General features: G+C 49.5%; 1 protein-coding gene across 1 annotated transcript in view; it reads left to right on the top strand.

Annotated features, from left to right (window-relative positions):
- The window catches only part of LOC137377644 (disintegrin and metalloproteinase domain-containing protein 12-like), a 369,827-nt gene that overhangs the window by 206,693 nt on the left and 149,244 nt on the right, over window positions 1–13,890 (top strand). The window contains exon 10 of the mRNA XM_068047522.1: window positions 12,915–12,999. Within this exon, the coding sequence (XP_067903623.1) occupies window positions 12,915–12,999 (85 nt within the window). The remainder of the gene's footprint in view (window positions 1–12,914; window positions 13,000–13,890) is intronic.

The following is a 13,890-nucleotide window of genomic DNA, read 5'->3' as shown; positions in this document are numbered from 1 at the left end:
ATCAGACTGGACACTGGGTGGAGAGAGAGACTGAGGAGTCAGTGATACAATAATCAGACTGGACACTGGGTGGAGAGAGACTGAGGGGTCAGTGATACATTAATCAGACTGGACACTGGGTGGAGAGAGAGACTGAGGGGTCAGTTATACATTAATCAGACTGGACACTGGGTGGAGAGAGAGACTGAGGGGTCAGTGATACAATAATCAGACTGGACACTGGGTGGAGAGAGAGACTGAGGGGTCAGTTATACATTAATCAGACTGGACACTGGGTGGAGAGAGAGACTGAGGGGTCAGTTATACATTAATCAGACTTGACACTGGGTGGAGAGAGAGACTGAGGGGTCAGTGATACAATAATCAGACTGGACACTGGGTGGAGAGAGAGACTGAGGGGTCAGTGATACATTAATCAGACTGGACACTGGGTGGAGAGAGAGACTGAGGGGTCAGTGATTCAATAATTAGACCGGACACTGGGTGGAGAGACAGAGACTGAGGGGTCAGTGATACAATAATCAGACTGGACACTGGGTGGAGAGAGAGACTGAGGAGTCAGTGATACAATAATCAGACTGGACACTGGGTGGAGAGAGAGACTGAGGAGTCAGTGATACAATAATCAGACTGGACACTGGGTGGAGAGAGAGACTGAGGGGTCAGTGATACAATAATCAGACTGGACACTGGGTGGAGAGAGAGAGACTGAGGGGTCAGTGATACAATAATCAGACTGGACACTGGGTGGAGAGAGAGAGACTGAGGGGTCAGTGATACAATAATCAGACTGGACACTGGGTGGAGAGAGAGACTGAGGGGTCAGTGATACAATAATCAGACTGGACACTGGGTGGAGAGAGAGACTGAGGGGTCAGTGATACAAGAATCAGACTGGACACTGGGTGGAGAGAGAGACTGAGGGGTCAGTGATACAATAATCAGACTGGACACTGGGTGGAGAGAGAGACTGAGGGGTCAGTTATACATTAATCAGACTGGACACTGGGTGGAGAGAGAGACTGAGGGGTCAGTTATACATTAATCAGACTTGACACTGGGTGGAGAGAGAGACTGAGGGGTCAGTGATACAATAATCAGACTGGACACTGGGTGGAGAGAGAGACTGAGGGGTCAGTGATACATTAATCAGACTGGACACTGGGTGGAGAGAGAGACTGAGGGGTCAGTGATTCAATAATTAGACCGGACACTGGGTGGAGAGACAGAGACTGAGGGGTCAGTGATACAATAATCAGACTGGACACTGGGTGGAGAGAGAGACTGAGGAGTCAGTGATACAATAATCAGACTGGACACTGGGTGGAGAGAGAGACTGAGGAGTCAGTGATACAATAATCAGACTGGACACTGGGTGGAGAGAGAGACTGAGGGGTCAGTGATACAATAATCAGACTGGACACTGGGTGGAGAGAGAGAGACTGAGGGGTCAGTGATACAATAATCAGACTGGACACTGGGTGGAGAGAGAGAGACTGAGGGGTCAGTGATACAATAATCAGACTGGACACTGGGTGGAGAGAGAGACTGAGGGGTCAGTGATACAATAATCAGACTGGACACTGGGTGGAGAGAGAGACTGAGGGGTCAGTGATACAAGAATCAGACTGGACACTGGGTGGAGAGAGAGACTGAGGGGTCAGTGATACAATAATCAGACTGGACACAGGGTGGAGAGAGAGACTGAGGGGTCAGTGATACAAGAATCAGACTGGACACTGGGTGGAGAGAGAGACTGAGGGGTCAGTGATACAATAATCAGACTGGACACAGGGTGGAGAGAGAGACTGAGGGGTCAGTGATACAATAATCAGACTGGACACTGGGTGGAGAGAGAGACTGAGGGGTCAGTGATACAAGAATCAGACTGGACACTGGGTGGAGAGAGAGACTGAGGAGTCAGTGATACAATAATCAGACTGGACACTGGGTGGAGAGAGACTGAGGGGTCAGTGATACATTAATCAGACTGGACACTGGGTGGAGAGAGAGACTGAGGGGTCAGTTATACATTAATCAGACTGGACACTGGGTGGAGAGAGAGACTGAGGGGTCAGTGATACAATAATCAGACTGGACACTGGGTGGAGAGAGAGACTGAGGGGTCAGTTATACATTAATCAGACTGGACACTGGGTGGAGAGAGAGACTGAGGGGTCAGTTATACATTAATCAGACTTGACACTGGGTGGAGAGAGAGACTGAGGGGTCAGTGATACAATAATCAGACTGGACACTGGGTGGAGAGAGAGACTGAGGGGTCAGTGATACATTAATCAGACTGGACACTGGGTGGAGAGAGAGACTGAGGGGTCAGTGATTCAATAATTAGACCGGACACTGGGTGGAGAGACAGAGACTGAGGGGTCAGTGATACAATAATCAGACTGGACACTGGGTGGAGAGAGAGACTGAGGAGTCAGTGATACAATAATCAGACTGGACACTGGGTGGAGAGAGAGACTGAGGAGTCAGTGATACAATAATCAGACTGGACACTGGGTGGAGAGAGAGACTGAGGGGTCAGTGATACAATAATCAGACTGGACACTGGGTGGAGAGAGAGAGACTGAGGGGTCAGTGATACAATAATCAGACTGGACACTGGGTGGAGAGAGAGAGACTGAGGGGTCAGTGATACAATAATCAGACTGGACACTGGGTGGAGAGAGAGACTGAGGGGTCAGTGATACAATAATCAGACTGGACACTGGGTGGAGAGAGAGACTGAGGGGTCAGTGATACAAGAATCAGACTGGACACTGGGTGGAGAGAGAGACTGAGGGGTCAGTGATACAATAATCAGACTGGACACAGGGTGGAGAGAGAGACTGAGGGGTCAGTGATACAAGAATCAGACTGGACACTGGGTGGAGAGAGAGACTGAGGGGTCAGTGATACAATAATCAGACTGGACACAGGGTGGAGAGAGAGACTGAGGGGTCAGTGATACAAGAATCAGACTGGACACTGGGTGGAGAGAGAGACTGAGGAGTCAGTGATACAATAATCAGACTGGACACTTGGTGGAGAGAGACTGAGGGGTCAGTGATACAATAATCAGACTGGACACTGGGTGGAGAGAGAGACTGAGGAGTCAGTGATACAATAATCAGACTGGACACTGGGTGGAGAGAGAGACTGAGGAGTCAGTGATACAATAATCAGACTGGACACTGGGTGGAGAGAGACTGAGGGGTCAGTGATACATTAATCAGACTGGACACTGGGTGGAGAGAGAGACTGAGGGGTCAGTGATACAATAATCAGACTGGACACTGGGTGGAGAGAGAGACTGAGGGGTCAGTTATACATTAATCAGACTGGACACTGGGTGGAGAGAGAGACTGAGGGGTCAGTGATACAATAATCAGACTGGACACTGGGTGGAGAGAGAGACTGAGGGGTCAGTTATACATTAATCAGACTGGACACTGGGTGGAGAGAGAGACTGAGGGGTCAGTGATACAATAATCAGACTGGACACTGGGTGGAGAGAGAGACTGAGGGGTCAGTGATACATTAATCAGACTGGACACTGGGTGGAGAGAGAGACTGAGGGGTCAGTGATACAATAATCAGACTGGACACTGGGTGGAGAGAGAGACTGAGGGGTCAGTGATTCAATAATTAGACCGGACACTGGGTGGAGAGAGAGAGACTGAGGGGTCAGTGATACAATAATCAGACTGGACACTGGGTGGAGAGAGAGACTGAGGAGTCAGTGATACAATAATCAGACTGGACACTGGGTGGAGAGAGAGACTGAGGAGTCAGTGATACAATAATCAGACTGGACACTGGGTGGAGAGAGAGACTGAGGGGTCAGTGATACAATAATCACACTGGACACTGGGTGGAGAGAGAGAGACTGAGGGGTCAGTGATACAATAATCAGACTGGACACTGGGTGGAGAGAGAGAGACTGAGGGGTCAGTGATACAATAATCAGACTGGACACAGGGTGGAGAGAGAGACTGAGGGGTCAGTGATACAAGAATCAGACTGGACACTGGATGGAGAGAGACTGAGGGGTCAGTGATACAATAATCAGACTGGACACTGGGTGGAGAGAGAGACTGAGGAGTCAGTGATACAATAATCAGACTGGACACTGGGTGGAGAGAGAGACTGAGGAGTCAGTGATACAATAATCAGACTGGACACTGGGTGGAGAGAGAGACTGAGGGGTCAGTGATACAATAATCAGACTGGACAATGGGTGGAGAGAGAGACTGAGGAGTCAGTGATACAATAATCAGACTGGACACTGGGTGGAGAGAGAGACTGAGGGGTCAGTGATACAATAATCAGACTGGACACTGGGTGGAGAGAGAGAGACTGAGGGGTCAGTGATACAATAATCAGACTGGACACTGGGTGGAGAGAGAGACTGAGGAGTCAGTGATACAATAATCAGACTGGACACTGGGTGGAGAGAGAGACTGAGGGGTCAGTGATACAATAATCAGACTGGACACTGGGTGGAGAGAGAGACTGAGGAGTCAGTGATACAATAATCAGACTGGACACTGGGTGGAGAGAGAGACTGAGGGGTCAGTGATACAATAATCAGACTGGACACTGGGTGGAGAGAGAGACTGAGGGGTCAGTGATACAATAATCAGACTGGACACTGGGTGGAGAGAGAGACTGAGGAGTCAGTGATACAATAATCAGACTGGACACTGGGTGGAGAGAGAGACTGAGGAGTCAGTGATACAATAATCAGACTGGACACTGGGTGGAGAGAGAGACTGAGGGGTCAGTGATACAATAATCAGACTGGACACTGGGTGGAGAGAGAGTGACTGAGGGGTCAGTGATACAATAATCAGACTGGACACTGGGTGGAGAGAGAGAGACTGAGGGGTCAGTGATACAATAATCAGACTGGACACTGGGTGGAGAGAGAGAGACTGAGGGGTCAGTGATACAATAATCAGACTGGACACTGGGTGGAGAGAGAGAGACTGAGGGGTCAGTGATACAATAATCGGACTGGACACTGGGTGGAGAGAGAGACTGAGGGGTCAGTGATACAATAATCAGACTGGACACTGGGTGGAGAGAGAGAGACTGAGGGGTCAGTGATACAATAATCGGACTGGACACTGGGTGGAGAGAGAGACTGAGGGGTCAGTGATACAATAATCAGACTGGACACTGGGTGGAGAGAGAGACTGAGGGGTCAGTGATACAATAATCAGACTGGACACTGGTTGGGAGAGACTGAGGGGTCAGTGATACAATAATCAGACAGGACACTGGGTAAAGAGAGACTGAGGGGTCAGTGATACAATAATCAGACTGGACACTGGGTGGAGAGAGACTGAGGGGTCAGTGATACAATAATCAGACTGGACACTGGGTAAAGAGAGACTGAGGGGTCAGTGATACAATAATCAGACTGGACACAGGGTGGAGAGAGAGACTGAGGGGTCAGTGATACAATAATCAGACTGGACACTGGGTTAAGAGAGACTGAGGGGTCAGTGATACAATAATCAGACTGGACACTGGGTTGAGAGAGAGACTGAGGGGTCAGTGATACAATAATCAGACTGGACACTGGGTGGAGATAGAGACTGAGGGGTCAGTGATACAATAATCAGACTGGACACAGGGTGGAGAGAGAGACTGAGGGTTCAGTGATACAATAATCAGACTGGACACTGGGTGGAGGGAGAGATTGAGGGGTCAGTGATACAATAATCAGACTGGACACTGGGTGGAGGGAGAGATTGAGGGGTCAGTGATACAATAATCAGACTGGACACTGGGTGGAGAGAGACTGAGGGGTCAGTGATACAATAATCAGACTGGACACTGGGTGGAGGGAGAGATTGAGGGGTCAGTGATACAATAATCAGACTGGACACTGGGTGGAGAGAGATTGAGGGGTCAGTGATACAATAATCAGACTGGACACAGGGTGGAGAGAGAGACTGAGGGGTCAGTGATACAATAATCAGACTGGACACAGGGTGGAGAGAGAGACTGAGGGGTCAGTGATACAATAATCAGACTGGACACAGGGTGGAGAGAGAGACTGAGGGGTCAGTGATACAATAATCAGACTGGACACAGGGTGGAGAGAGAGACTGAGGGGTCAGTGATTCAATAATCAGACTGGGCACTTGGTGGAGAGAGAGAGACTGAGGGGTCAGTGATACAATAATCAGACTGGACACTGGGTGGAGAGAGAGACTGAGGGGTCAGTGATATAATAATCAGACTGGACACTGGGTGGAGAGAGAGACTGAGGGCTCAGTGATACAATAATCAGACTGGACACTGGGTGGAGAGAGAGTCTGAGGGGTCAGTGATACAATAATCAGACTGGACACTGGGTGGAGAGAGACTGAGGGGTCAGTGATACAATAATCAGACTGGACACTGGGTGGAGAGAGAGACTGAGGGGTCAGTGATACAATAATCAGACTGGACACTGGGTGGAGAGAGACTGAGGGGTCAGTGATACAATAATCAGACTGGACACAGGGTGGAGAGAGAGACTGAGGGGTCAGTGATTCAATAATCAGACTGGACACTGGGTGGAGAGAGAGACTGAGGGGTCAGTGATACAATAATCAGACTGGACACTGGGTGGAGAGAGAGACTGAGGGGTCAGTGATACAATAATCAGACTGGACACTGGGTGGAGAGAGACTGAGGGGTCAGTGATACAATAATCAGACTGGACACAGGGTGGATAGAGAGACTGAGGGGTCAGTGATTCAATAATTAGACTGGACACTGGGTGAGAGAGAGACTGAGGGGTCAGTGATACAATAATCAGACTGGACACTGGGTGGAGAGAGACTGAGGGGTCAGTGATTCAATAATCAGACTGGACACTGGGTGGAGAGAGAGACTGAGGGGTCAGTGATACAATAATCAGACTGGACACTGGGTGGAGAGAGAGACTGAGGGGTCAGTGATACAATAATCAGACTGGACACTGGGTGGAGGGAGAGATTGAGGGGTCAGTGATACAATAATCAGACTGGACACAGGGTGGAGGGAGCGATTGAGGGGTCAGTGATACAATAATCAGACCGGACACTGGGTAAAGAGAGACTGAGGGGTCAGTGATACAATAATCAGACTGGACACTGGGTGGAGAGAGAGACTGAGGGGTCAGTGATACAATAATCGGACTGGACACTGGGTGGAGAGAGAGACTGAGGGGTCAGTGATACAATAATCAGACTGGACACTGTGTAAAGAGAGACTGAGGGGTCAGTGATACAATAATCAGACCGGACACTGGGTAAAGAGAGACTGAGGTGTCAGTGATACAATAATCAGACTGGACACTGGGTGGAGAGAGAGACTGAGGGGTCAGTGATAAAATAATCAGACTGGACACTGGGTGGAGAGAGAGATTGAGGGGTCAGTGATACAATAATCAGACTGCACACTGGGTGGAGGGAGAGATTGAGGGGTCAGTGATACAATAATCAGACCGGACACTGTGTGGAGAGAGAGACTGAGGGGTCAGTGATACAATAATCAGACTGGACACTGTGTGGAGAGAGAGACTGAGGGGTCAGTGATACAATAATCAGACTGGACACTGTGTGGAGAGAGAGACTGAGGGGTCAGTGATACAATAATCAGACTGGACACAGGGTGGAGAGAGAGACTGAGGGGTCAGTGATACAATAATCAGACTGGACACTGTGTGGAGAGAGAGACTGAGGGGTCAGTGATACAATAATCAGACTGGACACTTTGTGGAGAGAGAGACTGAGGGGTTTATTCTTCTTCTTCTTTGGGCCTCCTTATCTCGAGAGACAATGGATACGCGCCTGGAGGTGGTCAGTGGTTTGTGAAGCAGCGCCTGGAGTGGCTATAAAGGCCAATTCTGGAGTGACAGGCTCTTCCACAGGTGCTGCAGAGAAATTTGTTTGTTGGGGCTGTTGCACAGTTGGCTCTCCCCTTGCGCCTCTGTCTTTTTTCCTGCCAACTACTAAGTCTCTTCGACTCGCCACAATTTAGCCCTGTCTTTATGGCTGCCCGCCAGCTCTGGCGAATGCTGGCAACTGACTCCCACGACTTGTGATCAATGTCACACGATTTCATGTCGCGTTTGCAGACGTCTTTATAACGGAGACATGGACGGCCGGTGGGTCTGATACCAGTGGCGAGCTCGCTGTACAATGTGTCTTTGGGGATCCTGCCATCTTCCATGCGGCTCACATGGCCAAGCCATCTCAAGCGCCGCTGACTCAGTAGTGTGTATAAGCTGGGGATGTTGGCCGCTTCAAGGACTTCTGTGTTGGAGATATAGTCCTGCCACCTGATGCCAAGTATTCTCCGAAGGCAGCGAAGATGGAATGAATTGAGACGTCGCTCTTGGCTGGCATACGTTGTCCAGGCCTCGCTGCCGTAGAGCAAGGTACTGAGGACACAGGCCTGATACACTCGGACTTTTGTGTTCCGTGTCAGTGCGCCATTTTCCCACACTCTCTTGGCCAGTCTGAACATAGCAGTGGAAGCCTTACCCATGCGCTTGTTGATTTCTGCATCTAGAGACAGGTTACTGGTGATAGTTGAGCCTAGGTAGGTGAACTCTTGAACCACTTCCAGAGCGTGGTCGCCAATATTGATGGATGGAGCATTTCTGACATCCTGCCCCATGATGTTCGTTTTCTTGAGGCTGATGGTTAGGCCAAATTCATTGCAGGCAGACGCAAACCTGTCGATGAGACTCTGCAGGCATTCTTCAGTGTGAGATGTTAAAGCAGCATCGTCAGCAAAGAGGTGTTCTCTGATGAGGACTTTCCGTACTTTGGACTTCGCTCTTAGACGGGCAAGGTTGAACAACCTGCCCCCTGATCTTGTGTGGAGGAAAATTCCTTCTTCAGAGGATTTGAACGCATGTGAAAGCAGCAGGGAGAAGAAAATCCCAAAAAGTGTGGGTGCGAGAACACAGCCCTGTTTCACACCACTCAGGATAGGAAAGGGCTCTGATGAGGAGCCACCATGTTGAATTGTGCCTTTCATATTGTCATGGAATGAGGTGATGATACTTAGTAGCTTTGGTGGACATCCGATCTTTTCTAGTAGTCTGAAGAGACCACGTCTGCTGACGAGGTCAAAGGCTTTGGTGAGATCAATGAAAGCAATGTAGAGGGGCATCTGTTGTTCACGGCATTTCTCCTGTATCTGACGAAGGGAGAACAGCATGTCAATAGTCGATCTCTCTGCACGAAAGCCACACTGTGCCTCAGGGTAGACGCGCTCGGCCAGCTTCTGGAGCCTGTTCAGAGCGACTCGAGCAAAGACTTTCCCCACTATGCTGAGCAGGGAGATTCCACGGTAGTTGTTGCAGTCACCGCGGTCACCTTTGTTTTTATAGAGGGTGATGATGTTGGCATCGCGCATGTCCTGGGGTACTGCTCCCTCGTCCCAGCACAGGCATAGCAGTTCATGTAGTGCTGAGAGTATAGCAGGCTTGGCACTCTTGATTATTTCAGGGGTAATGCTGTCCTTCCCAGGGGCTTTTCCGCTGGCTAGGGAATCAATGGCATCACTGAGTTCCGATTTGGTTGGCTGTATGTCCAGCTCATCCATGACTGGTAGAGGCTGGGCTGCATTGAGGGCAGTCTCAGTGACAGCATTCTCCCTGGAGTACAGTTCTAGGTAGTGCTCAACCCAGCGGTCCATCTGTTTGCGTTGGTCAGTGATTATGTCCCCCGATTTAGATTTGAGGGGGGTGATCTTCTTGATGGTTGGCCCAAGAGCTCTCTTCATGCCATCATACATTCCTCTGATGTTTCCGGTGTCTGAGGCCAGCTGAATATGACTGCATAGGTGTTGCCAGTAGTCGTTTGCGCAACGCCTAGCTGTTCTTTGTGCAGTACTTCTGGCTGCTTTAAGTGCTGCGGATGTTAAATCGCTGGGGGCTTTCTTGTAGTTCAAAAGTGCAATGCGCTTAGCGGCTATGACAGGTTCCAGCTCTTCATTATGAGATTGAAACCAGTCTGCATTTCTCTTCGCACTTTTGCCGTAGGTGGTCAAAGCTGACTCATAGATGGCGTCTCTGATGTGGGCCCACTTGGTCTCAGCATCCCCTGTGGGAGTGTTTTGAAGGGCTGTTACAAGTGAATTTAGAAATTTTTGTAACAGCTGTGGGTGAGAAATTCTGCTCGTGTTGATGCGCGGGTGGCCCTTCTGCTTGGAATGATGCAACTTCTTTGGTCTGAGTCTAACCTTGCTGCACACCAGGGAGTGGTCGGTGTCGCAGTCCGCACTGTGGAAGCTGCGTGTGATTTGAACACTGTTTAAAGAGGCTCGCCTTGTGACAATGAGGTCTAGCTGGTGCCAACGACGTGATCTTGGGTGCCTCCATGAAACCTGGTGACAGGGTTTAGTGTGAAAGAACGAGTTGGTGATGCAGAGGTTATGATAGGTACACAACTCAAGCAGTCTCTGTCCATTCTCATTCATCCTTCCAATGCCATAGCGCCCAAGGCAGGAGGGCCATGAGTCATGGTCGGCCCCAACCCTGGCATTAAAGTCCCCCAGCAGGAATAGGTGTTCAGTGTTGGGGATGCTGCTAATGATGTTATGGAGTTGTTCATAGAACTGGTCTTTAGCTTCAGGTGGGGAGCAGAGTGTTGGAGCATAGATGCTGAGTAGGTGTACTGGACCAGAGGTGGTGAGCAGTCGGATGGACAGTATGCGTTCCGAGCCATTTGAGGGAGGCTCTATCATGCTGAGCAAGGAGTTTCTGATGGCGAAGCCCACTCCATGCTGTCTTGGTTCTTCAGGATCCCTGCCCTGCCAGAAGAAGGTGTAGTCTTGCTCTGCTAGAGAGCCACTCGCGGGGAGGCGAGTCTCCTGAAGTGCTGCAATGTCCACATTGAATCTACTGAGCTCGTTGTTAATGATGGCGGTCTTCCGAGAATCGTTGATTTGTGTAAGGTCTTCCGACAGGCCAGGACACATAGTTCTGACGTTCCAGCTTGCAAAGCGAAGGGCTGGTACCTTCTTTCCTTTTTTCGTGTTGTTTGGTGCGGTGTATCAGTCCACCTTTCGGGCAATGACCCTGAGCTCCAAGCACCCATTGAAGCAGGCAGACTGTGGCGGGACAGAACCTTATTGACCGGGGGCTGCCCGGTTTGAGGCGGGCGGTAGCTGTCCAGTGAGGTGCAATGACCTCTCCCACCGACAAAGGCAACCCGTGGCGCCCAGTTTCTACGCCAATTTATCTGGACTTATAACCCGTAACTGCTGCCTTCCGTGTTGTTTTAGTCGCTGTGAGGCAACTATGGAGTGACCTCTCCATGGCGCATGCCTGGGCAAATTTATGGAGGTTGAGAGTTGCCCAGTCGTCAAAACCCCCCTCTCGGCCTTTCTGGTGGGGTCCAAAGGAGTGCAGGACACGACGTTTGGCACCAGTATGGCTGCAGGAACTGCCGGAAACATGCCAAAGGTGACACATGACCGCCTACGGGGTTCCGCTCCGGATTTTCTGTTGACTGAGGGGTTAGTGATACAATAATCAGACTGGACACTGGGTGGAGAGAGAGACTGAAGGGTCAGTGATACAATAATCAGACTGGACACTGGGTGGAGAGAGAGACTGAGGGGTCACTGATGCAATAATCATAAAGATCTGGACAGTGTAAACTTGAGACAACTGTTCCCTTTCTTGGAATGATCTAGAACGTGAGGGCAGAGATTTCAAGTAACTAACACGAGAAGCAAAAGCACTATGAGCAAAAACGTTTTTACGCAGCGAGTGGTTAAGGTCTGGAATGCACTGCCTGAGATTGTGGTGGAGGCAGGTTCAATTGAAGCATTCAAAAGGGAATTGGAGTGTTATCTGAAGGGGAAGAATGTACAGGGTTATGGGGAGAAGGCAGGGGAATGGCATTAGGTGACTTGCTCGTTCGGAGAGCCGGTGCGGACACGATGAATCGATTGGGCTCCTTCTGTGTTGTAACAATTCTGTGATTCTGTGACTTCACTCTGTCAATAGCATGCTGCTTTTTTGAACTCATAGCTGTTTCAGAATTCAACACCTGTGGATTACTTACCTTGTGACAAAACCACAATACCCTCATATAATCTCAATTGTCAGCAAACTGATGGAAGATGTCAGTGACAGTGCTTTCAAGCGGCACTTACTCAGCAATACCCTGCTCACCGCTGATCTGTCTGGGTTCCACCCGGACCAATCGGCTCCAGACCTCATTACAGCTTTAGTCGAAAATGGACAAAAGGGCTGAATTCAAGAGGTGAGGTGCGAGTGACTGCCCTTGACATCAAGGCAGCATTTGACCGCGTGTGACATCAGAAGCCCTAGTAAAATTGAAGTGAATGGAAGTCATGAGGAAATCTCCTCTGAGTGGAGTCAGACTGCGCACAAAGGAAGATGGTTGTGTTTGGAGGCCAATCCTAGCTTCAGGAAATCGCTGCATTAGCATCTCAGGGCAGTGTCCCAGGTTCAACCATTTTCAGTTGCTTCATCAATTCATCCCTGACCTTCCCTCCATCAGAAGTGAGAATGTTCGATGATGATTGTACAATGTTCCATTCCATTTGAAGTTCCTCAGTCTGTGCCTGGATGTGGTAAGACCTGGACAACATTGAGGCTTGGGCTGATAAATTACAAGTAATATTCGTGCCACACAAGTGTTGGACAATGACCATCTCAAACAAGAGGATCTTGGCATTGTGTGGAATGTGGCAGCATATTTAACTGTGTAAGTTATTTTCGTCATTCAGCCCCGGGAACAAGGGCTCAGGTCAGGCCCAGTGGGTGTCTCAGAGGTGGGTTGCAGAGAAAGTGGAGGTGATTTGCTGTTCTTTATAACAACTCTAAGTCGTCCTTTGATTCTAGGATATTCTTCTCAATGTTTTCTCTTTTACAGAGGTGGCTATTTTTCAGGAAGCCTTGCGGGTTTGGCATCGTTTGGTGGAATATGTTCAGAGGAGCAATCTGGAGGAGTAGGCTCGGTGAGCACCCATTCTTACTTCTATTTCCCCACTCCTCGTGGGTGGTGGCCAACACACTGCCCTTGTTCCAATAGAATGAATGAACACAACCTCAAACTGCTGATGATTTCAATACTAATACTGATCAGTAAGCTTGATGGGAGGATATCAGTTACAGTGATGTGTCCACTCTGAAGGAAATGAGGGGCTAGATCTTGTTTTCACCCAGGTGACGGGTTCCGTGGTGGTGGGGCCTGATGACGACTCCGGATGAGGCTCGCCATGGACCTCGATGTTGGGATGACTGGGTCCAATCCTCCCAGCGACAGCAATGCTCCATGGAAATGGACCGCAATTAAAATATTTAAATCAATAAAACAGATTCAATCTTGAGGACCCTGCACAGTGGCCAGCACTCCAGTGCCTTCAAATCCCTGTCTGGGGAAACGTGACACCAGACTGGTGGGAAGGGGGGAGGAGGTAAGATTTTCAGTGCGGAATGAAGGGGGATAGGGTCAAATAAATGTAATGGTGCAGGGGAAGTTGGGAAGGGTTGAACTTTAAACTTTGTGCAGTTAATGTAATTGTTATTGGGGGTCGAAAAAGGGGCACTATAAATTTATTTATTTATTTATTGGGGGTTACTTCTTTAAACATTTAAATGTGCCGGTAGGGGTGGCTGCCCTTTAACAAATGGCACCAGCACCTGCGCACAGGTAGCTGATGCCATCGCGGTGACGGACAGCCTGCCCCTTCCACATGAGGGAGTTTGCGGTGGCTCTTTGGCCTGCGGCCTGCACGGGCGGGCTGCCATTTTTTGAGCTCGCCACTGAGATCGGTGGCAGGCTCTTAAGATCCAGCCAAGGATTCTGTTTCATTAGTTCATGCATTGTCTTCGCAGTTTCCATGAAA

Source organism: Heterodontus francisci, chromosome 1 (assembly GCF_036365525.1).
Source record: "Heterodontus francisci isolate sHetFra1 chromosome 1, sHetFra1.hap1, whole genome shotgun sequence".
Taxonomy (NCBI): Eukaryota; Metazoa; Chordata; class Chondrichthyes; order Heterodontiformes; family Heterodontidae; genus Heterodontus; species Heterodontus francisci.
The sequence above is the reverse complement of the archived record's forward strand: the minus strand, read 5'-3'. Positions and strand labels throughout refer to the sequence as shown.